Here is a 26,316-nt window from a genome sequence, read left to right as displayed (position 1 = left end):
TCTCCCACATAGCCCATTTTAGGTGGCCTAGAAGTCAAGGCCTTAAAGATACTACAACAGTAAATATAAAATATATTAATATATTTACTTTCTAGTATAAGAAAGTATTTCTGCATTTCTGAGACTCCTTGGAATTGCCATGATACTTCAAAATCCAACAGAGCATTTCCATATTTACCTAGTACTACACATTCATACTCATGTAGATTTCATAAACTCTTAATATTAATTTAGAGAGTTTTACAGTATAACACTTACATATTTAGTTTTGCAAAGCTCTCTTGTGCATTATGCTTTTCTCGTTCATATGCACTTTCAACTTCTTTGAATTCATTCTTGATCATTTCCAAATCAGCAACAGCTTCTGCTTGGCTGGCCTTTTCTACCTGCAAAGCTCCTTCAAGGTCTCGAATCCGTAACTACCAGATGACAGAAAAGTAATTAAAGCAAGAAAGGAAACACTAGCACCAATCTCAAATTGAGTAGAATACTTTATCAAACAGCAGATTATCATTCATCCAAACAAGTCTTTCTTTCTGTTTTTGGTTTAAAAAAGGAAAATAAGCAAAGGGCAGTTTATTCCCTTTCTCAACATGTGTAATGGAAGAGAAGAGTGGAAGACTACAGACTCAACTGTGCTATGAAAAGGGACAGGCGGATACAATATAATGCGTCCCATCAAAGTGCCTAATTTTGATCTACTAACCCCATTTGGACATTTTTTTTATAAACATAATAAATTAAGTGGTTTTTGAAAACTAGAGGGAAGTATCCTTCCTCTCTTTTGAGAAACATTATTATATGAACATCTTTATAAGCCTAACAAAGTTAACAGATCTTTTTATTCCTGGAGATTTCTTACTGTAGAAAAGCAAAATTTTTATTATCAAATAATACTATTGGGCTTCCCTGGTGGCGCAGTGGTTGAGAGTCCGCCTGCTGATGCAGGGGACACGGGTTCATGCCCTGGTCTGGGAAGATCCCACATACCGCAGAGCGGCTGGGCCCGTGAGCCATGGCTGCTGAGCCTGCGCGTCCGGAGCCTGTGCTCCGCAACGGGAGAGGCACAACATAAAAAAAAAAAAAAAAAAAAAAAGCAAATAATACTATTTGACTAAAATATTTATGGGTGTAGTAATATGATATCTAGGATTTGCTTCAAAATAATCTGGGGGTGGTGGAGTAGAAGAGTGCTAATATTATAGATAAAACACAATTGTCCTGTGAGATAAGTCTTGAAGCTGAGTGATGGGTACACGGGGAGTCCATTCTACTATTCTCTCTACTTTTGCATGTACTTGAAATTTTACACAACAAGACATTTTAAAAACTAGATTCCCTGTATACGCCAACAGTAGAATAGATAAAGTGCATATCCATAAAAGAATAATTTGTAGCTGTAAAAAGGCTACAAAATAACTTTTGAAAAGCAAGTTGTCTACATGGTTCTCTGTGTAGTTAATACATATTGGGAGAAGCAGAGTCCAGATTATTGTATGTGGTATGCTATATTTTAGGTAAACAAGTGGAAAAAATAAGGATAGACAGCAGGAAAGAGAGAACAATAGGAGAGACAAGAGTGAAAGCAAGAGTTCTCGATCGCCTCAATTTTGTTTTAATTTTTGAACTATGTGAATATTTTATCTTTTTAGAAAATTAAGTTAAGAATAAAAAAATAGCTCGCTAAAGCTCACAAAAGGAGGGCGGTAGGAAAAAAATGCTTCACACTAGATAGAAAATGGGGCTTTAGAACCGTAAGTCTCAGGTTTGAGTCGCAGCTCTACAAATCAACTTATATGCCCTTGGGCATATTAAACTCCAAAAGCCTGAGGTTCCTCATCTGTAAACAGTAAATACTAACAATAACAATAATAATAATAATATACAGACTCTACAGGGTGGCTACAAAGATCTAATGAGACAACATTTATTTAATATTAATATGTATTTAACATTAAATGTAAATATATAATAACTATTTAATAAGTGTTTAGATAAATATTTATTAGGCACTTAATATGTGCCAGGCAATGTAGTGCTCGCGGTATATACAATCATCATGAAAATATACAGTCTCAGCTCTTGTTAGGAAAGGATAGACCATGAGAGAATATAGGCAAGTGCTTCCTGTCACAGAAGCAGGCCCAAAGGGCCATGAAATCAGAAAAAATCTATGAACTCTGTGTGACACAAGCTTCCCAGGAATGGCAAAACATAACCTGAGTTAGGAAAAATGAACTCACCAAAAAATGAAGCGTAGGAAATATGAAAATGTTTCATAAATTAATCCATACAAATAGTAATCACCAGAATTATTTCTAATTATCCAAAACTATTTTGGATTAATTGAAACACCTATTCTCTTACACTAAAGTAAGGAAGTAGAATAGATATGTAGATACAATACAACTTTGTACATTTTCAAATTTGGTCTTTTAAACTATTTTTCTTTGTTGTTATTATGTCTAAACCCAGTGTACAAGTAAAAATTAATAAGTCTAGGAAACATTTTCTTCTATCTACATTGGTATGTTCTTTCAGAAACTATGCACATTCAATCACAAATGATAAACCAATCCAACTGAAAGAAAACTAGACAAACAATTCCAAGTCACTCTTCTGAATCTACTTTCTCATTTTTATGACATAGCATCCAAACAAATTTAATAACAGAATACTTCAAACATATTTTTAACTCCCATTTATAGTAAGATGGTGATTAATTACAACTCAGTAGTCTCATTTGCTTTTAAACTAGTCTGAAACTGAATTTTACTGGGTGTACCTCACTAAAAATATTTGTCAATATTTATAGATCTATGATTCAAATACACACTTTTGCTTTTTTCCTAAGTTATAGCACTAAGTTGGGTATCAAATATTAATTTTTAATTATATGAGTAAAAAATACACATGTAACATTTTCATTTTTATACCTATTAACTATATATTCCCAGTGATATAACTACAATGAAAAACTTAATTTTGAATTCTACTTCTTGCATGAATTTAAAACTTCAGCCTTATTGCCTATTAATGCCATTTTGGGTAATCCAATCATTTTTTTCTAAAAAAACAAAAACAAAAACAAAAAAGCTTAACTAAAAAAAAAAAAAACCTTAACTTACACAAATTTGCTTTACATATACATGCACTCAAATACATGGGTCTGACCACCTAGAGGGGTGGGATAGGGAGGGTGGGAGGGAGGGAGATGCAAGAGGGAAGAGATATGGGGACATATGTATATGTATAACTGATTCACTTTGTTATAAAGCAGAAACTGACACACCATTGTAAAGCAATTATACTCTAATAAAGATGTTAAAAAAAAAGACATGGGTCTGAGAATTTTGCAGGTAAAAGGCATTTCATTAAAGATAAAAGTAAAAAACAATTATTTTAAAATTCTTACAAAGTTAGTTGCATCCTAGTTAAGACCTGTTTAAATAATAAAACTCTGCAAATTCTATTAATTAATTTTTAATATAGGGGAAAAGTCTAAGTCTTTTTTAAAAAACCAAATTAAATTATGGACTTGGACTTATGGAACTTTATGTAAAACTATTTACAACAAAGGCTGAGGGTCAGACTTAGTCCACGACAGTAGTTTGCCAACCCCCAGTTAAAATGCCTTTGCTAACCTTAGGAGTTCCTTCTCATTCTCTAAGCCCTAGGGAAAAGGACGCTTTCCTTAGGATGCCTTCATTCAGTTCCCCTCTCAGATTTAATCCTTCTCTTTATTACGCTCCCATAGTACTTTAGTATTTAATATTTCTACCTATACACCAACATATATAGGTACACAGTATCTCTGGTAATGGAATTTTGAGTCCCAAAAGGAGCTCATTCACCTTTATGCCTTCAGCTCTTAATATAGTGACAGGTGATATGCACAGGATATGCACTCAATCAATGAAGGTGCAGATTTTAAAATGTTTTCAGAAAGAAATTCATCCCAAGGTTGTTGATAAGAAGAACACTCTGATCAGCAGATCTTCCTGTAACGCGCCAGATGGCAAACACATTGGACTTTGCAGAACGTGAGGTCTCTGTCGCAGCTACTCCACTTTGCCAAGGTAGCACAAAAGCCACCACGGACAAGATAAAACTTCATAAGCACGCTCAGTGGGTAAGATTCAGCCTGTGGGGTGTAGTGTGCCAGCTCCTCTCTAATAAAGACTATCTTCAACTATACCATTATAGTAAATAGAATAACGCGTGTCTTAACAACACGCTACCTGCTCTAAACGCACACCTTAGTTCTCTGAACATAATGCTGTTTTTCCCAGCTTAATAAAATCCATTAAAAAAATGTTGTTCACATTTTACCTGAATAATTTCAGAATTAAATTTCGATTCCAAATGTGCTGCTCTCTCTGCTTCAACATCTTCTTCTAATTTCCTCACTCTTAGAGTAGTTGCCTGAAAACATTAAGTTTAAACATTGGAATTTAAATTGAATATAGGCCACTATATTGTAATTAACACTTTGGATTACTATAGCCTCATTTTTTCATTTGCAAGAGTATAAAAGTCATGTTGCAAAAATAATGCTCGGGAATAATGCTCCAGAGCTTGTTTTCTTTTTCTTTATTCAGTTATACTTTACATGTAATAAATTACACATATTGAAATTGTATAACTTGGTAAGTTTTGTATATATACACCCACGAAATCATTGCCATAATCAAGACAGACAAATATTTCCATTACCCCAGAAGATTCCTTGTGTCCTTTGGTAACCCCGTCATCCAGTCCTCACCACCCCACCCCTAACCCCCAAGTAAACACTGATCTGCTTTTTTGTCACTATAGATCATTTCCTGTTTTCCAGAATTCAATATAAATTGAATCACACAGTGCATATTATTTATTGCCTGGCTTCTTTCTCCCCACAAAATTATTTTGAGTTTCATCCATGTGGTTGCACATATCAATAGTTCACTTTTTACTGTTAAAGTGTTCCACTGTGTTGATACACCACAATCGGTTTATCAGTTCACCTACTGATGGACATTTGAATTGGATGCTATACAAAGGAATATATATAGGGCTATATATTAGGGCTATACAAAGGAATCTTCTATGAGCAATTATGTATAAATCTTTGTATGGACATACACTTTCATTTCTCTGGGATAAATAGTGAAGGACAGAATGACTGGGTCAGGTGGTAGGCATATGTTTAATGTTTTATGAAACTGACAAACTGTTTCACAAACTGTTTCCAATTTCATACATCTTCACCAACACTTGGCATGGTAGTCTTCTGGGTTATTTGGGGGCGAGGGTTAGACATTTAAATAGGAATGTAATGGTATCTCATTTTAGTTTCAATTTTCATTTTCCTAATAACAAATGGCATTGAGCATCTTTTCATGTATTTATTTACTATCTGTATATCTTTTCTGGTGAAGTTTCTGCTTAAATCTTTTTCTCTTTTTTTTTTTTTTTTTTTTTTTTTTTTTTTTTTTTTGCGGTACGCGGCCCTCTCCCATTGCGGAGCACAGGCTCCGGACGCGCAGGCTCAGCGGCCATGGCGCAAGGGCCCAGGCGCTCCGCGGCACGTGGGATCTTCCCGGTCCGGGGCATGAACCCGCGTCCCCTGCATCGGCAGGCGGACTCTCAACCACTGTGCCACCAAGGAAGCCCCTTTTTCTCATTTTTTAATTGAGCTGTTTGTTTTTTTATTATTGAATCTTGAAAATTCATTATATAATCTGGATACAAGTCATTTTTTGGGTACGTGATTTGCAAATATTTCCTCCCAAATATTGTCTACAGCTTGTCTTTTCATTCTCTTAACGTTAGTGTCTTTCACATAGCAAAAGTTTTTGTTATGACAAAGTCTAATTTATTAGTTTTTCAAGCTGGAGTCAGCCCCGCCACACCTAGAGTCCTGTCTGTCAAATATAGATGGTTCAACAGTGAAAGAGAAAGACAATAGTAATTTCCTTTCCTTTCTTAGATAAAATTTGGGCAAGAAATGTTTCTATTCGTTATACTTACTCTGTCATTTAGCCTTAGCTATAGGTTTTTTTTTTTTTAATGCTCAGCTTGATTAGTTTGATTTTTCCTCTTTTCTCCCACCATTTCTTTTTTGCATACAGAGATAGTAATGTATCACAACCAGAAGGGGCATAATAAAAATAGGATAATCCAAAAACTAATCAAGTGGTCTGTGGATAAGTGAGAAATGACTACACTTTTCCTTGAGCAAAACATATTCCTATAATGTCTGCTGCAGTGCAGAGCATAAACACAAAAAAGGTGAAAAAAAACCCAGTGCCCATCAACTGATGAATGGATAAACAAAATGTGGTATATCCATACAATGGAATATTATTCAGCCATAAAAAGGAATTAAGTACCAACACATGCCACAACATAGATTAACCTTGAAAATATATGTTAAGCGAAAGATACCAGACACAAAAGACCACATATTAAATGACTTCATTTATGTGAAATGGCCAGAATAGGCAAATCCATAGAGATAGAAAGTGTATGAGTGGTTTCCAATAGCTGGGGACAGGGGAAGGAAGGAATGAGCACTGACTGCTAATGGGCATAAAGTTTCTTATTGGGGTGGTAAGAATGTTCCAGAATCAGATAGTGGCAATGGTTTCATAACCCTGAACTGCATACTTTAAAAGAGTGTATTCAATACTATGTGAACTATATCTCAATAAAAAATAAAAAGAATCCCTAAGTGTAAGAACCAATGACATTTCAAAGAAGTGACTGCCACCTATGTCAAGCTTCTTCATTTCTGTTTAAAAGTTCCTCTCAATGCTGACTTTGAATCCTAGAACAAGGGATCCCCACTGGTTGTAGGTACAAAGGTGATACATACTAGATCAGAAAAATTCTTAATGGTTAGCCAGATTAAAATGAGTATTACCCTAGGTAGGGCCAATACTAGTAAAAAAAAAAAATTTTTTTAATGTAATGCCACAAGATGAAGTTCCTGTCCTTGAAGAACTAAAGTCAACTTTCTCAATATTCAAAATACTTGTGTTAGGTTCTGCAAGTCAGAAGTCTAACCAGTGTCAAGGAAATAACCCATAGACATTGAGAATAAAGGATCAAAACAGGCAAAAAGCTAATAAAGGGCAAATAGAAGAAACCAGTCTAATAATGTTAATATATTCTTTCATATTCCAAAAGGCATTTACATAGTTTTATCAAAATAAGTGTTATTTTCTTAAAATACAGAATATTCAGTGATTCCATGATAAAAGTGGCAAAATTTTCATTTTTCATGTACATGTTGTCATACTAATCAATTTATCTGATTTCACTCCAAAAGTCACGACGACTTTTTTTTTCTGCCTAAACCAAAATCAAACGGGTTGAAATAATAAACCAGAGATCCCACCTTTATTTCCATACCTTCCTCTTTTAAATGAAATGTCCAGAAGAAAACAAATTTATAAACTGTTTATTAATTACTAAAACAATAAATTAATCAGTAAGGACAGCATAAAAAATCTTCACATATTTAAACAAATTTCTTCAAGAGTGTGTTTTGTTGACATAATTAAAGCCCTCCTAATAAATATTTTGTAAAAATCTTCTAGTCTGGTGAATTAATTCTTATCTCCAGCAGAGGGTGCTAGAGGAACATCAACTTGCTGTTCACAAATATTTTTCTCCAATATCACCTAAGAACTAGTACAACAATCATTATCTCCAATCCTAATATAATCAACATAGCAAGAGCAGAAAGCATAAGAGAATTCAGATTAAAGTACAAAATCCAACACAAATTCATATATACCCCCGGACAATTTAACTATATATAAATTTGCCTGTAGTACAAGGATTACACTATATACTGTCTGTTCCCTAATACTATGAACATCAGAGTTCTGTATGTGACACAGAATGATCACATATTTTATCATTTATTAGCTGGCTGTCACGTCCTTTCTGACTGCAATATACTGCCAAGAAATTTTTATTCCAGTAAATTCTGTGTTCATTGTACCCAAAATTTTTAATTTTTATTCCAGTAAATTCTGTGTTCATTGTATGGGTATAATTTTTTTTATTTTATGATTTGTATCTCACTAAATCACAATAAGCCCAGTTAGATAGTCTACTCCACTTAAGAAAAGTGAGTGTTCATTCTTTGAAGAAGGTAACATAGAAAACATTATTTTATCATAACACAGGGCATGCGCCGCCAAGTCTAATTCACAAGCAGAACTAATGAAACACATCCAGACCACATTTGTTCTCCACACCACATCTGCTCCCATGGCTTCCATGGGCCTGTTCCAAAGTTTCACAAAAATTATGAAAACATATGTGTTCAAGGAATTTGCTGAGACACTGGGCAAAAGCAGCTCCTACTACATTCTTGCCTCCTCAAATAGAATATGCCCAGCCCAGAGGATATACATGAACTTAAAGGGATTAGTCAAGCAGAAAAACCTTGATATATGAAATTTAGCCCACTAAAATGGACATCAAGAAAAATGAGGGAGGAAATATCACACAAGTACCTACCAATCAAAGACTTCTCAGTAGTGTGTTAGGTAGTACTGTTTCCAAAACAGTTGTACAAAGTTTACCCCAGAATATCAATAGCTGTGTAAATAGGAAGTGGTTGTTTATTTAACTATTGTTCCAGATTTTATCACCTGATATTTCCCATTAATGAAAACTCTTACAAGTAACCAATATAGTAATAATCCATCTTCAAAAAGATGATTCTAAGGGACTGATTAATTCTATAATGGTTATTTTAGTGGTAAGTATATGTATTATATTTTAGTGATTGTAAATAATATATTAAATGTGTGTTAACAATTAATGACAATTAACTACAATCCTTATTCCCTACCTGTGTGGGAGAAAACAAGAGTAGTCACTATACTTGGAGCTCTTAAACTGAAGATCTCAAAGTATTTTTTGTTACCAAAAAAGATATCTTAGAGAGTCAGAATCTCTAAGGAACAGAATTTACAAGCCACAAATTCTGTTTGGCATGGTAATAAATTAATTTAGCATCTTTAAAATCATCTTTACCTTTTCTAGCAGTAAAAAACTTCAGTATTTCACAAAATTTTTAATGAACTTCCAGTTTTAAAATCCATTATGAACATAAATACAAAAATGTATAATACTTATAAGCACAATAGTATAACCCAGGTGATTTATTTACCTTTTATAGTTGGTAATCAACACAAATAGGTGTTTAAAAATCATTCCTACAAACACATGATGGCCTTAAAAAGATGATTCATATGCGGATGCTTCACGAACAATACAAAAGGTGAGAATCATTTTTCTTTTCCTTTTTCACTTGAGTATGGTATATGTATAAGTAAAAAACTACATTCTACCCTTCCTTACGTTACCATAATATAGAATATGACTGACAGAAGCAATTCAGAATTTATTTTCAAAGACTGCTCTCTCTCCACTGTAATCTTCACAAGATTCTTCAGTTCACTCAGAATTAGGTTTGCATCTTCTCTTTTCTCTTTTCTTATTGAGTTAAACTTATTTCACATGATTAAAAAAAAAAAAAAAAAAAAACCTCCCCTAGTTGTAAAGAGGTTTATGAAAGCCACGGATATTTCTTTTTCCAGTTCACTTTTCCCTTGGTTCTCTGGTATCCAGCACCACATTTAGAAAATTGGATTGGGAATTTGTTATTTTTTTAATCTAAGAAAACATTGATCCATGTTAAGATGATTAAGCCACACAATGGTCTATAGCATATCAGATTTTTAAAAATTTTTATACATACACACACACACACACACACACACACACATATATATAAACTTCTTTGGCCCAGGCACATAAAGAAATCACCTCTTCATGAAATGTAACTGTTGAAGCTTCATTAAAATTTAAAACATTTATTAGGCTAAACGTCTATTAGTTGCTTTAGTCTGATATTACTGACATTAAATAATGTGTTCTATTAAATTAAAAATTTAACAATTTTCCTCTTTATTATTATCTTATTTTATATTAATCCTTTTTTAAAAATACCAATGATGATTATAAGCGCCTAGAATTACTAGTACTTAATGTCTCCACAACTGAATGTTAAACTACATAAACTGCCCTCTAGGAATTTAACTTCTCCTTGATTATGTCATCACCCGGTCAAAGAGCCAATACAAAATACATTCACTTAAATATAAAGCAAAAATTTGTAAGGTGTCTAAACATGAAGAATTGTAGGTAAGTCACAGTACTATACTTGTCCACTTAGAAAATTCTTATAAATAGAATAAAACTAGACTCTCTGGACACCCTCAAAGCTTCAAATTCCAGAAAATTCTTATAAATAGAATAAAACTAGACTCTCTGGACACCCTCAAAGCTTCAAATTCCCCCAAAGCAGAGACCTGGTATTATCAAAAGTATTTACAGAGTAGCTAAGAAAAAACTCAATATAAAACTAGTCTAAAACAATTTTATATTTACAACATTAATCAATTAAAAAAAAAAGAAATTGGGGCAAGTAAGTATTTCACAAGAAAATAAATCAATACTGAGTTATCCAAAAACAAATCCTAAAGTTTAGGCATTAGACACTACCTCAATTGAGTCAAAAGTGACTTATCAAGAATCTTATCAACAAAAATCACTGTTACCTAGCACTTCTTCATACCTATAAGGCAATTAAAATGTTTTTAGTGATGATCATAGAGTTTTATAGCATCCTAAAGTGACTTCTAAATGATCTTTTTAAATTCTAAGTATATTCAGAACTTTATTCTAATCCTTTTCTAATAGGCCATCCACAAACCACATGATATTAAAAATGATGAGATAAAATATGATGATGCACTCCTGAATTTTCTGGCCTGAAAAAATGTTCAGCACAAATGACAAATAAGCTAAAAATATTACTTGGAATATAATCTCACTTTTAAATTTCTTTCTCTAACCTCATATAAAATTAGACCATATGTGGTAAGCGTATGAGTAATTTATCTTTGTCAAGTTCAACTTCATAATCTGGCATTATTACTGAGAGTTCCTATACACTCCACACCCCGTTTTCCCTATTAAAACATCCGACGATCATATAACACAAAGAACCCATTAAAAATGTATAATGGATCTGAATAACTATTTCTCCAACGATATACAAATGGCCAATAAGCACATGAAATGATATTCAGCATCATCAGTCATCAGAGAAATGCAAAGCAAAACCACGAGATACCATTATACACCCACTAAAGTGGTTATAATTAGAAAGACTAATAATAACAAGTGTTGGTGAGGATCTGAAGACACTGGAACCCTCATGCATTGCTGCTGGGGATGTAAAATGGTGCCTCCACTATGCAAAACAGTGTGACAGCCCCTCAAAAAGTTAAACATAGAGATATGTCACCTAGCATGCCCACTCCTAGGTGAAACTGAAAACATGTCCACACAAAAACTTGTATACAAATGTTCATGGAGGCATTATTCATGATAGCCAAAAAGTGAAAACAGCATAAATGTCTATCAACTGATTAATGGATATACAAAATGTGGTCTATAATACAATGGGAGATTATTTAGTAATAAAGAGGAATGAAGTGCTGATACATGATACAACATGGATGAATCCTTAAAACATCCTGTTATGTGAAAAAAAATCATCAAAGACCACATATTGCATGATTCCACTAATATGAAATGTTCAGAACAGGCAAATATATAGAAGCAGAAGTAAATTAATGTTTTTTTAGGGATGATAGGAATGGGGAAAGAGGAGAGTGATAGCTAATGGGTGTGGGGTTTCTTACTGAGGTGATGAAAACATGCTCCAATCGACTGTAGTGATAGCTGTACAACTCTGTGAATATACTAAAAACCACTGAATTGTACCCTATAAATGGGTGAATTTGTAGCATGCAAATTATATCTCAGTAAAGTTTGGGTTTTTTTTAAATCATCAGTATGAAGAGTTTAACCTGCAGGCATCCACCTCCACCCTAATTAGCCTACAACTACCCCCCACCAACCACTACACAAACTCACAAACTGGAGGTTTATTATCTGGAAAATGTCACTCTGAAGCCAAGGTTGGACATAGAGATACATGGGGTGGGCAGAGCAGGGGTAGGGGGGTTGGTGTACAAGACTGAAGCCAGGGGAAATTCTGTATACTGAATAGTATGAAACAGATTTTTCCTCCATTTCTTTCTTCCATTTAATAACCACCAAAGAGGAAACTAGCAGGTCACTCTTTGTAGAAACAAAGAGAAAAGTCCTATGGATTGTAACGTTTCACCACTTTCCAATGAAATATTTGGCACATCTCATCACTCTACAGTAAGGTTTCCCTAAGGCCAATACTTACATTCAACTGCCTACTCAACATCTCCACATGGATGTCTAACGGGCATGTCAAATTTAACATCTCTGAAACCAAACTCCGCATCTCTCCCGAATTTACTCCACTTGCATTCTTGGCCATGTTGAGTAAATGACAGTGCCATTCCCCCAAAGGCTCAAGCCAAAATCTTTGGCATTATCTTTTACTCCCTTTCTTTTTCTCTCACAAGCCATGTCTAATAAATCTGCAAATCCTACTGGTTCTATCTTCCAAAACACATACAAATCTGACTACCTCCTCTACCACTACTTTGGTCTAAAGCACCATAATCTCTCATGTAATTACTTTAATAGTTTCCTAAATGGCCTCTTACAATCTGTCTTTCAAGGAGTAAACAGAATGATGCTTTTAAAACAAATTAGAGGGGACATGTCACTCCTCTGCTTAAAACCTTTCAATGGCTTTCCATCTCAGAAAGAAAGCCAAAGTTCTTACAATGAACTCCAAAAGACCTTCAAGACTCTATAACATCTGCCTACCATTCTCTACACCCTACTAGTCTCTCTCTTGCTCAATCCATTTCAATCACAATGGCCTACTTGCTATTCCTCAAACTTTCCAAGCACACTCGCATCTCATGGCCTTTACACTTTCTATTCCTTCTACCTAGAATCTCTTCCTGATAGCCACATGGCTCAATCCCTTTCTTCCTTCAGGTCTCTGCTCAAATGCCATCTTATCAAGTCAGGCTTCCTTGACCACTAACACAAGAAGGTAACCATTCCACCCCACCATTTATTACTCCCCTCGTCTCCTTTATTCCTCTCCATAGGGCTTATCAAATTCTAGTTCATTTCATGTGTGATTCTCCCTGACAAGAGTGTCAATTTCAAGAAGGAAGAGGCTTTGTTTTGTTCACTGCTATGCCTCAAACACCCAAAAGTGTGCCTGACACTCTCGAGGTTTTCTGAACAAACAAATGAATACAGTAGTCATAATATAGGATCAGGATGCTATAAAAATGGTACAGAGAACAAGAGCCCTCAGAAACTAAAAGGAAAACATAAAATATTCAATTAGAAGATTAGAAAAGTCAAGTAAATCTCTCACGAACCAACAACAACAAAAATACAAAGAGAAAGACAACAAAAGGTAAGAAAAGCAAAACATCAACCAGTTGGCCTACCAACTGAACAATTAAAAACCCAAGAAAGAGAGAATAAAAAAACCCTGAGCAGGAAATTATGAAGAAATAACACAAGAGAATTACACAAAATAAAGATCATGAGTCTCCTAACTAAAATGGCCACCAAATGCCCTGCACACTGAACACAAAAAAAGTCTATACTAAGAATCATTGTTTATCTTTGATGTTCTGAAATTTTATAGTTAGTGGGAACTCTACAGCAGAAATAGCTTGGTGTCTTCACAAATACAAGGGAAAAAGAAAGCTATAGATGGAGAACCTATAGATTGAGAGACTTAAGAGACATATCAACCAATTATAATGTGTAGACCTACTAGGGATTCTGATTCAAACAAACTGTAATCATACATACATTTTTATGCCATATATGTAGCAACATGATATTTAAATAATATCTGGATATTTGATTATATTAAGTAATTACTGTTAATTTAAGTTTGATATTGATAACGTGGTTCTAAACAAAAGGCCCCTTAATTTTTAGAAATCACAATGAAATATTTATGGTTAAAATGATACGATGCCTGGGATTTGTTTCAATATAACATGGGAAGAAGGAAAGTGAATAGGGGTATGAATGATTCAAGATAACCCACAAATGAATAACTTTTTTTTTTTTTGGTACGCAGGCCTGTCACTGTTGTGGCCTCTCCCATTGCGGGGCACAGGCTCCGGACACGCAGGCTCAGCGGCCATGGCTCACGGGCCCAGCCGCTCTGCGGCATGTGGGATCCTCCCGGACCGGGGCACGAACCCGTGTCCCCTGCATCGGCAGGCGGACTCTCAACCACTGCGCCACCAGGGAAGCCCTAAATGAAAATTTTTTGAAGCTGGTGATGAGTACCATTACTGTACTATGCTGTCTACCTTTTTTAATATTTAAAGTTTTCTATTTAAAAAAAGTGAAAAAAAAGAAAAGGGAACCCTCATACACAATGGGTGAGAATGTAAACTGGTACAACCACTATGGAAAATAGTATGGAGAGTCCTCAAAAAATTAAAAATAGAAAAATAAAAAAATAAAACTACCATATGATCCAGCAATCCCACTTTTTGGTATTTATCCAAAGAAAACAAAAACACTACTTAGAAAAGATATATGGGGCTTCCCTGGTGGCGCAGTGTGCTCCGCAACGGCAGAGGCCACAGCAGTGAGAGGACCGCATACCGCAAAAAAAAAGATATATGCACCCGTATGTTCACTGCAGCATTATTCACAACAGCAAAGCTATGGTAGCAAACTAGGTGCCCACCAACAGATGAATAGATAAAGATGTGACATATATATATATCATATATATATCATTTTATATATATATATAAAATACAATATTACTCATCGATAAAAAGAATGAAATCTTGATATTTGCAACAACATGGATGGACCTAGAGGGTATTAACCTAAGTGAAATAAGTCAGACAGAGAAAGACAAATACTATATGATTTCACTTACATGTGGAATCTAAAAATGCAAAACAAATGAACAAACATGACAAAACAAAAACAGCTACAGAGAACAAACAGGTGATTGTCAGAGGGTAGGGCATGGGAGGGAAGAAAGATACAGGTGAAGGAGATTAAGAGGTACAAACTCTCAGCTGCAAAATAAATGAGTCACAGGTATGAAATGTATAGGGTAGGGAATATAGCCAGTAACTAGGTAATATTTTTTGTGTGTTGACAAATCATAACCAGACTTACGGTGATCATTTTGAAATGTACAGAAATATCAAATCACTATGTTGTATAATAGGAACTCACATAGTGTTGTAGGTCAATTATACTTCAAAAACAATCAACCTCATAGAAAAAGAGATCAGATTTATGGTTACCAGGGGCAGAGGGGTGAGGGGAGGGGTAACTGGATGAAGGCAGTGAAAGGTACAAACTTCCAGTTATAAGATAAATAAGCTTAAAAAAAAAAAAAAAAGATAAATAAGTACTACGGATGTAATGTATAACATGTTATACATAATTAATACTGCTGTATGTTATATATGAAAGTTGCTAAGAGTTATTCCTAAGAGTTCTCATCATAAGAAAAAACTGTTCTTCTCTGTTTCTTTTATTTTTTATCTATATGAGATGATAGATGTTCACCAAACTTATTTTCATAATCACTGCATGATGTATGTAAATCAATAATTATGCTCTATACCTTAAGCTTATACAGCGCTGTATGTCGATTATATCTCACTAACTGGAAGAAAAAAAGTCTTGAAAAACAAAAGAGGGCTTCCCTGGTGGTGCAGTGGTTGAGAGTCCGCCTGCCGATGCAGGGGACACGGGTTCGTGCCCCGGTCTGGGAAGATCCCACATGCCGCGGAGCAGCTAGGCCCATGAGCCATGGCTGCTGAGCCTGCACGTCCAGAGCCTGTGCTCCGCAACGGGAGAGGCCACAACAGTGAGACGCCCGCGTACCGCAGGAAAAAAAAAAAAAAATAGAGAAACAGGAAAACTTTCAGAGAGGAAGAGTGAGAAAAGGGTCACCACAAGGGAACACAAACAAGAATAACATCAGGCCTCTCAACAGCGACAGAAGAGACTGGGAACAAGGGAGGCAAGGCCTTTAAATTCTGAAAGAAAGAATTCCATCCTAAAATTCTATATTCAGCCAAATTCTATATACTTTAATACTTTATTGATTAAAAAAATCATGTTCAGATATGCAAGATCAAATAAAACTTAGCTCCCATACACCCTTTCTTTAGAAGCTACTAGTCTATGTACTCCAACGAAGTGAAGAAGGCAAGAGACCTAAGAAACTGAAGATGCAACAGAGGATAATGAAAAAGTCCCCAGGTGACAGCTATGCCATATGCCTAGAAAGCAATGAGGAGATGGAACAGGAGAGAGTCCCAGAAGAACATGATAATTTTCTGAGAACAGACCCTATAAAGCACCCAAACAGAATTCCTTCAAGGTTTTAAAAATTTACACACCCACCATCATGGTACAAGAATTTTTAACACCACCCTCACCAGTGCTGGGTATTATCATTTTCTTTAATCTTATTATTTTGAGTGTTACTGTCTTTCTTACATTATGGTGAGGTGGAGCATTTTTCCTATGTTTGTTATCCATCTGAAATTTTTCTTTCATATCTTCTTTGATTTACTTGGTAGATTTTTTCATAAACACCTTCTCCTTTCTCTTATCAAATAGTAGGGGATTTAGAGAGACAGAAATATATTTACCCTTTGCTGTAAATATTTTTCTCATTTGGTTGTCTTTTTATTCGAAGTGGGGATTTTACTTACATATGACTTTAATCTCTCCTAGTCAAAGCTATAAATCCATTCCTAAATATTTTGTTCCTTGGTTTTTATGATTAGTAGTAAGTCATAATGACTCAGAGAGCAGAAAAAATTAAACTACATTTTCTTCTTATTTTATCATTGTTTTTAATATTTCACTCTTTTTAATCCAACTGGAATTTATTTTTGAATATAATGTAAGATAGGAATCTATTTTTATTTTGTCCCAAATAGTTAACCAATCATTTCAACATGATTCACTGAATAATTTTTCCTATCCTTACTGAGTTAAAATGATATACTCTACAAGTCTACTACTGACCTTTCAATTCTGACATTGAAAGTCTGGTCTTAGAGGTATTGTACTTTTTGGCCACTCAACAATCTTTCCCCTTCTTTTTTTACCAGCACCCTAATTTCTATATAAGAATTTATTTGGGGGACTTTAATTTTAGCATAATTAGAGGAATTTACTTGGGGCAAATTACCTCTTTCAATCAAATGTTCTTTCCAGATTAGAATCCTGACCAAAGTTACAAAAAGAATAAAAACTATCGGTACCAATTCACCTCAGCTTCATCCATCATTTCTGCTACCAAGAACTCTGGAGATGCTCTGGGACTCATATGATTTCTAAGCTGATTCCCCAACATTCCTTGTGATTCTGTGGATATGATTCCCATATTCTTCCACTGAATTCCCTATTTATGTTAACCAAAGTCGGTTTCTGTTGCATACAACCAAAAAAACACGATTGATATATTACTGAAGTTTTATAATCTGTACTAACTTCTGGTATAGTAAGTGCCCACTCATTACTCTTACCAAAATGTTTTATAGATCCTCATGTGGATGAACTTTAGAATCTGTCTTCCCAAGATAATTCCACTCAACCTTTGATTGGAACTGCTTTAACCCATAATATAATCTAGGGAGGATTCATAACTTTACACTGTTAAGGGTTCCCAAAATGTCTCATCATTTTCTTTTAAGGCTCTCAGTTAAATTTCGTAATTTTTAATGTATTTGTTGTTAACTGTATTCCTGTTTTTGTCACTATGGTGACAAAAACTTTTTTAGTATCTTATTCTCTGATTATTACTGGTATATTAGAGTGTAAACATAATTGCTATATATTATTTTCTTCTTGACCTCCTTATTGAATGTTCTTACTAGTGTCAATAATTTCAAAGATGATTTTCTTGACCATTTAGGGTTATTAGCATACCATCTGAAAATAATCAGAATCATACCCCCCTTCTTTCCAAAAATTATAATTTTTTATCACTGTTCTTGTTTTTATATATTTTTTTGGCTAAAATTCTCAGCACAGTGTTAACTGACAGAAGTGAGTTTAATGAGAGTACTCCAGCATTTTATCATTAAATACTCTTTATAAATGTTTATTTACTTTATAAGAATTATAAATTATGTTTAAAACAAACTTCTTTATCTATTGAAATACTTAATTTCCCACAAAGCAAAAGAAAATTTTTTTTAAAAATTAACAAATAAATTAGCTATCTCTCAAGATTAAAGTGGTTATCAGTATCATTTACTCACAAAAATCATATTTTTTCATTTGTAAACTAATGCTCCTTTCCCATCTAAAGTCTAACCTGGGGACTTCCCTCATGGCACAGTGGTTAAGAATCTTCCTGCCAATGCAGGGGACACAGGTTCAAGCCCTGGTCCAGGAAGATCCCACTTGCTGCAGAGCAACTAAGCCCATGCACAACAACTACTGAGCCTGCACTCTAGAGCTCGCAAGCCACAACTACTGAGCCCGCATGCCACAACTACTGAAGCTCACGTGCCCAGAGCCTGTACTCCACAACAAGAGAAGCCACCACAATGAGAAGCCCGTGCAATGCAACGAAGAGTAGCACCCACTCGCCACAACTAGAGAAAGCCCGCATGCAGCAATGAAGACCCAACATAGCCAAAAATAAGTAATATAAATAAAAATAAATTTATAAAAAAATAAATAAAGTCTAACCTGAAAAGCACTCCACAAAACTATGTAGCTAGTACACAGCATTCAAACTACAAAATTAGAATTTGATATCTTTTCTTGTGTTGCTTCCTCAAACTTGTAATATAAACAATTACCTTCAAACTTTCCAAATATTCCAGGACAATTAATTATTAAAAATGAATAGTTTTTTTTTAATTCAGAGCAAGATATAATTTACTCAAATACAAAAGTTTTCAAGGAAGCCAATATTCAATATATATAAATGTCAAAAAATTATATTTTATTACAGAGTAAAACTTTGTCCTTAAATTACTAACTAGCCATCATATATGTGCTATAAAAGAATGAGAAAATATACCTCAAACTCTTTTCTAAGACGTTCCTCTCGTTGAGTGCTAAATTCGAATTCACTTGTCTGTCGACGTAAAAGGTCAGAGCACTCCATGTGTTCGGCTTCTAATTTTTCTACTTTCTCGTGCATATTTTGTAAAGCATTATCTTGCTCCTAGAAAATAGTTCATCTTTGCATCAATAAAGTTTATAAGCCAACAATGACTAAAATTTATTCTATAAAATACAGTAAGCAACTAAACCTGTACTTCAACCATAATAATAGGTTAAGCAAGAGAGGCCAAGATATTCTCTAGCGATGTTTCAGAATATACATGTGTTTAAAAAGTGCTACTGGAGTTTTACAACTTAAAAATTCTAAATAAGGGAAGGACCTTCAAGATGGCGGAGGAGTAAGACGTGAAGACCACCTTCCTTCCCACAAATAAATCAAAAATACATCTAGGGCTTCCCTAATGGTGCAGTGGTTGGGAATCCACCTGCCAATGCAGGAGACATGGGTTCGAGCCTGGGTCCAAGAAGATCCCACATGCTGTGAAGCAACTATGCCCGTGCGCCACAACTACTGAGCCTGTGCTCTAGAGCTCACGTGCCACTACTAGTTAGCCTGCATGCCACAACTACTGAAACCCGTGCACCTAGAGACCGTTCTCTGCAACAAGAGAAGCCACCACAATAAGAAGCCTGCACAAAGCAACGAGGAGTGGCCCCCGCTCACTGCAACTAGAGAAAGCCCATGCGTACAATGAAGACCCAGTGCAGCCAAAAATAAATAAATTAATTAATAAAAAGGAAAAAAAAACATCTACATATGGAACAGCTCCTAAAGAACACCTACTGAATGCTGGCAGAAGACCTCAGGCCTCCCAAAAGGCAAGAAACTCCCCATGTACCTGGGTAGGGCAAAAGAAAAAAAGAAAAAACAGAGACAAAAGAATAGGGACAGGACCTGCACCTCTGGGAGGGAGCTGAGAAGGAGGAAAAGTTTCCACACACTAGGAAGCCCCTTCACTGGTGGAGACGGCGGGGTGTGGGGGGAACTTCGGAGCCATGGAGGAAAGCACAGCAACAGGGGTACAGAGGGCAAAGCAGAGAGATTCCCTGACAGAGGATCAGGGCCGACCAGCACTCACCAGCCTGAGAGGCTTATTGGCTCACCCGTCGGGCGGGTGGGGGCTGGGAGCTGAGGTTTGGGCTTCGGAGGTCAGATCCCAGGAATAGGACTGGGGTTGGCTGCATGAAGACAGCTTGAGGGTGCTAGTGCACCACAGCTAGCCAGGAGGAGGACCTGCCGAAGAGGCAAGAGACCCTTGTTTCGGGGTGTGCAAGGAGAGGGGATTCATCCCCATTTGCCCACAGGAGGCAGAACACCGCCTAAACAAGCTCCAGAGACAGGCGTGAGCCATGGCTATCAGCTCGGACCCCAGAGACGGGCATGAAACACTAACGCAGCCATGAAGAATGCTGTATGCAAGCACAGGTCACTATCCACACACACACAACCCACCCATGGAGGCTATGCAGACCGCCACTGCCAGGGTCCCGTGATCCAGGGACAACTTCCCCGGGAGAACACACAGCACACCTCAGGCTGTTGCAATGTCACACTGGCTTCTGCCACCACAGGCTTGCCCCACATTCCAATTCTGACTACTGTCCCCTCCCTCCCCATGGCTTGAGTGAGCCAGAGCCCCCTAATCAGCTGCTGCTTAAACCCCCTCCTGTCTGGGTGGGGAAAAGATGACTGACAGAGACCTACACGCAGAGGTGGGGCCAAAGCAGAACCCCAGAAGCTGTGCAGACAAAGAAGAGAAAAGGAAGTTTCTCCATGCAGCCTCAGGAGCAGCTGATTAAATCTCCACAATCAACTTGATGTACCCTGAATCTATGGAACACCTAAATAGACGAATCGTCCCAAAATTGAGGCAGCGGATTTTGAGAGCAACTGTAGACTTGGCGTTTGCTGTCTGCAACTGATTTGTTACTGATTTTCATGTTTATCTTAGTTTAGTTTTTAGCACTTGTTATCATTGGTGGATTTGTTTACTGGTTTGGTTACTATCTTCTTTTTTTATTATTTTTCTTTTTATGTTAATATTTTTTTTTCTTTCTTTTTTTCTCCCTTCTCTTCTGAGCCGTGTGGCTGACAGAGTCATGGTGCTCCAGCCCAGTGCCAGGCCTGAGCCTCCGAGGTGGGAGAGCCAAGTTCAGGACACTGGACCACCACAGACCTCCCAGCCCCACGTAATATAAATTGATTACAGCTCTCCCAGAGATCTCAGTCTCAACACTAAGACACAGCTCCACCCAACAGCAAGCAAGCTCCAGTGCTGGATGCCCCATGCCAAACAACTAGCAAGACAGGAACACAACCCCACCCATTAGCAGAGAGGCTGCCTAAAATCATAATAAGGTCACAGACACCCCAAAACACACCACCAGATGCGGCCCTGCCCACCAGAAAGAAAAGATCCAGCCCCAACCACCAGAACACAGGCACCAGTCCCCTCCACCAGGAAACCTACACAAGCAACTCAACCAACCTCATCCACTGGGGACAGACACCAAAAACAAGAGAACTACGAGTCAGCAGCCTGCGAAAAGGAGACCCCAAACAGAGCAAGTAAACAAAATAAGAAAACAGAGAAATATGCAGCAGATGAAGAAGCAAGGTAAAAAAACACCAGACCAAACAAATGAAGAGGAAATAGGCAGTCTACCTGAAATAGAATTCAGAGTAATGATAGTAAAGATGATACAAAATCTTGGAAATAGATGGGAGAAAACAGAAGAAACATTTAACAAGGACCTAGAAGAACTAAAGAGCAAACAAACAAAGATAAATAACACAATAAATTAAAATTCTCTAGAAGGAAGCAGTAGCAGAATAACTGAGGCAGAAGAACAGATAAGTGATCTGGAAGATAAAATGATGGAAATAACTACCACAGAGCAGAATAAAGGAAAAAAATGAAAAGAATTGATGACAGTCTCAGAGAGCTCTGAGACAACATTAAACTTACCAACATTCGAATTATAGGGATCCCAGAGGAAGAAGAGAAAAAGAAAGGGACTGAGAAAATATTTGAAGAGATTATAATTGAAAACTTCCCTTACATGGGAAAGGAAATAGTCAATCAGGTCCAGGAAGCACAGAGACTCCCATACAACATAAATCCAAGGAGAAACACGCCAAGACACATATTAATCAAACTATCAAAAATTAAATACATAGAAAAAATATTAAAAGCAGCAAAGGAAAAGCAACAAGTAACATACAACGGTATCCCCAAAAGGTTAACAGCTGATCTTTCAGCAGAAACTCTGCAAGTCAGAAGGGAGTGGCAGGACATATTTAAAGTGATGAAAGGGAAAAACCTACAACCAAGATTACTCTACCCAGCAAGGATCTCATTCAGATTTGATGGAGAAATTAAAACCTTTACTGACAGGTAAAAGTTAAGAGAATTCAGCACCACCAAACCAGCTTCAAAACAAATGCAAAAGGAACTTCTCTAGGCAGGAAACACAAGAGAAGGAAAAGACCTACAAAAACAAACCCAAAACAATTAAGAAAATGGTAATAGGAACATATATATCAATAATTACCTTAAATGTAAATGGATTAACTGCTCCAACCAAAAGACACAGACTGGCTGGATGGATACAAAAACAAGACCTGTATATATGCTGTCTACCAGAGACCCACTTCAGACCTAGGGACACATACAGACTGAAAGTGAGGGGATGGAAAAAGATATTCCACGAAAATGGAAATCAAAAGAAAGCTGGAGGGGCTTCCCTGGTGGCTCAGTGGTTGGGAATCTGCCTGCCAATGCAGGGGACTTGGGTTCGAGCCCCGGTCTGGGAAGATCCCACATGCCGCGGAGCAACTAGGCCCGTGAGACACAACTACTGAGCCTGCGCGTCTGGAGCCTGTGCTCCGCAACGGGAGAGGCCGCAACAGTGAGAGGCCCGCGCACTGCGATGAAGAGTGGCCCCCACTCGCCTCAGCTGGAGAAAGCCCTCGCACAGAAACAAAGACCCAACACAGCCAAAAATAAATAAATACATACATACATTTAAAAAAAAAGCTGGAGTAGCAGTTCTCTTATCAGACAAAATAGACTTTAAAATAAAGAACTATTATAAGAGACAAAGAAGGACACTACATAATGATCAAGGAATCAATCTGAGAAAAAGATATAACAATTGTAAACATTTATGCCCCCAACATAGGAGCACCTCAATACATAAGGCAAATGCTAACAGCCATAAAAGGGGAAATAGACAGTAACACAAGAATAGTAGGGGACTTTAACACCCCACTTTCACCAATGGACAGATCATCTGAAATGAAAATAAATAAGGAAACACAAGCTTTAAATGACACATTACACAAGATGGACTTAACTGATATTTATAGAACATTCCATCCAAAACAACAGAACACACATTTTTCTCAAGTGCTCATGGAACATTCTCCAGGATAGAACATAACCTGGGTGACAACTCAAGCCTTGGTAAATTTGAGAAAACTGAAATCGTATCAAGTATCTTTTCTGATCACAAAGCTATGAGACTAAATATCAATTACGGGAAAAAAAAACTAAAAAATTCAAACACATGGAGGATAAAAACTATGCTCCTAAAAAACCAAGAGATTACTGAAGAAATCAAAGAGGAAATCAAAAAATACCTAGACACAAATGAAATGAAAACATGATGACCAAAAGCCTATGGGATGCAGCAAAAGCAGTATTAAGAAGGAAGTTTATAGCAATACAATCCTACATCAAGCAACAAGAAAAACCTCAAATAAACAACCTAACCTTACACCTAAACATATTAGAGAAAGAAGAACAAAAAACCCCAAAGTTAGCAGAAGGAAAGAAATCATAAAGATCAGAAATAAATGAAAAAGAAATGAAGAAAACAATAGCGAAGATCATTGGTTCGTTGAGAAGATAAACAAAACTGATAAACCATTAGCCAGACTCATCAAGAAAAAAAGGGAGAACACTCAAATGAACAGGATTAGAAATGAAGAAGGAGAAGTAACAACTGACACTGCAGAAATACAAAGGATCATGAGAGATTACTACAAGCAACTCTATGCCAATAAAATGGACAACCTGGAAGAAATGCACAAATTCTTAGAAAGGCACAACCTTCCGAGATTGAACCAGGAAGAAATAGAAAATATAAACAGACCAATCACAAGTACTGAAATTGAAACTGTGATTAAAAATCTTCCAACAAACAAGAGTCCAGGACCAGATGGCTTCACAGGTGAATTCTATCAAACATTGAGAGAAGAGCTAACACCCATCCTTCTCAAACTCTTCCAAAATATAGCAGAGGGAGGAGCACTCCCAAACTCATCTACGAAGCCACCAGCATCCTGATACCAAAACCAGGCAAAGATGTCACAAAAAGAGAAAACTACAGGCCAGTAACACTGATGAACATAGATGCAAAAATCCTGAGCAAAATACCAGGAAACAGAATCCAACAGCATATTAAAAGGATCATACACCATGATCAAGTGGGGTTTATCCCAGGAATGCAAGGATTCTTCAATATATGCAAATCATTCAATGTGATACACCATATTAACAAACTGAAGGAGAAAAACCATATGATAATCTCAATAGATGCAGAAAAAGCTTTTGACAAAATTCAACACCTATTTATGATAAAAACTCTCCAGAAAGTAGGCATAGAGGGAACCTACCTCAACATAACAAAGGCCATATATGACAAACCCAAATCCAACATCGTCCTCAATGGTGAAAAACTGAAAGCATTTCCTCTAAGATCAGGAATAAGACAAGGTTGCCCACTCTCACCACTCTTATTCAACATAGTTTTGCAAGTTTAAGCCACAGCAATCAGAGAAGAAAAAGAAATAACAGGAAGCCAAATCGGAAAAGAAGAAGTAAAACTGTCACTGTTTGCAGATGGTATAATACTATACATACAGAATCCTAAAGATGCTACCAGAAAATTACTAGAGCTAACCAGCAAATTTGGTAGAGTAGCAGGATACAGAATTAAGGCACAGAAATCTCTTGCACTCCTGTAAATTAATGACGAAAAATCTGAAAGAGAAATTGAAGAAATACTCCCATTGACGATTGCAACAAAAAGAATAAAATACCTAGGAATAAACCTACCTAAGGAGACAAAAAACCTATATGTAGAAAACTATAAGACACTGATAAAAGAAATTAAAGATGATACCAACAGATGGAGAGATATACCATGTTCCTGGATTGGAAGAATCCACATTGTGAAAATGACTATACTACCCAAAGCAATCTACAGATTCAGTGCAATCTGTACCAAACTACCAATGGCATTTTTCACAGAACTAGAATAAAAAATTTCACAATTTGTATGGAAACACAAAAGACCCCAAATAGCCAAAGAAATCCTGAGAAGGAAGAACAGAACTGGAGGAATCAGGCTCCCTGACTTCAGACTATACTACAAAGCTACAGTAATCAAGACAGTATGGTACTGGCACAAAAACAGAAATATAGACCAATGGAACAGGATAGAATGCCCAGAGATAAACCCATGCACATATGGTCACCTTAATTTGGATAAAGGAGGCAAAAGTATACAATGGAGAAAAGACAGCCTCTTCAATAAGTGGTGCTGGGAAAACTGGACAGCTACATGTGAAAGAATGAAATTAGAACACTCCCTAACACCATACACAAAAATAAACTCAAAATGGATTAAAGACCTAAATGTAAGGCCAGACATTACAAAACCCTTAGAGGAAAACATAGGCAGAACACTCTATGACATAAATCACAGCAAGATCCTTTTTGACCCACTTCCTAGAGAAATGGAAATAAATACAAAAAGAAACAAATGGGACTAAATGAATAAAATCTACGAACAATAAATGCTGGAGAAGGTGTGGAGAAAATAGAACTCTCTTGCATGCACTGTTGGTGGGAATGTAAATTGATACAGCCACTAAGGAGAACAGTATGGAGGTTTCTTAAAAAACTCAAAATAGAACTGCCATAGGACCCAGCAATCCCACTATTGGGCATATACCCTGAGAAAACCATAATTCAAAAAGAGTCATGCACCCCAGTGTTCCTTGTAGCTCTATTTACAGTAGCCAGGACATGGAAGTAACCTAAGTGCCCATTGACAGATGAATGGATAAAGAAGATGTGG

General features: G+C 36.3%; 1 protein-coding gene across 1 annotated transcript in view; it reads right to left on the bottom strand.

Moving 5' to 3' along the window:
• The window catches only part of CCDC171 (coiled-coil domain containing 171), a 336,015-nt gene that overhangs the window by 259,509 nt on the left and 50,190 nt on the right, over window positions 1-26,316 (bottom strand). The window contains 2 exon segments of the mRNA XM_024760469.1: window positions 259-419; window positions 4,333-4,425. Coding sequence (XP_024616237.1) covers window positions 259-419; window positions 4,333-4,425 — 254 coding nt within the window.

The sequence above is a fragment of the Neophocaena asiaeorientalis genome, unplaced genomic scaffold, assembly GCF_003031525.2.
Source record: "Neophocaena asiaeorientalis asiaeorientalis breed wild unplaced genomic scaffold, Neophocaena_asiaeorientalis_V1.1 scaffold174, whole genome shotgun sequence".
Classification (NCBI taxonomy): domain Eukaryota; kingdom Metazoa; phylum Chordata; class Mammalia; order Artiodactyla; family Phocoenidae; genus Neophocaena; species Neophocaena asiaeorientalis.
This window is presented reverse-complemented; position numbering and strand designations above follow the sequence as displayed.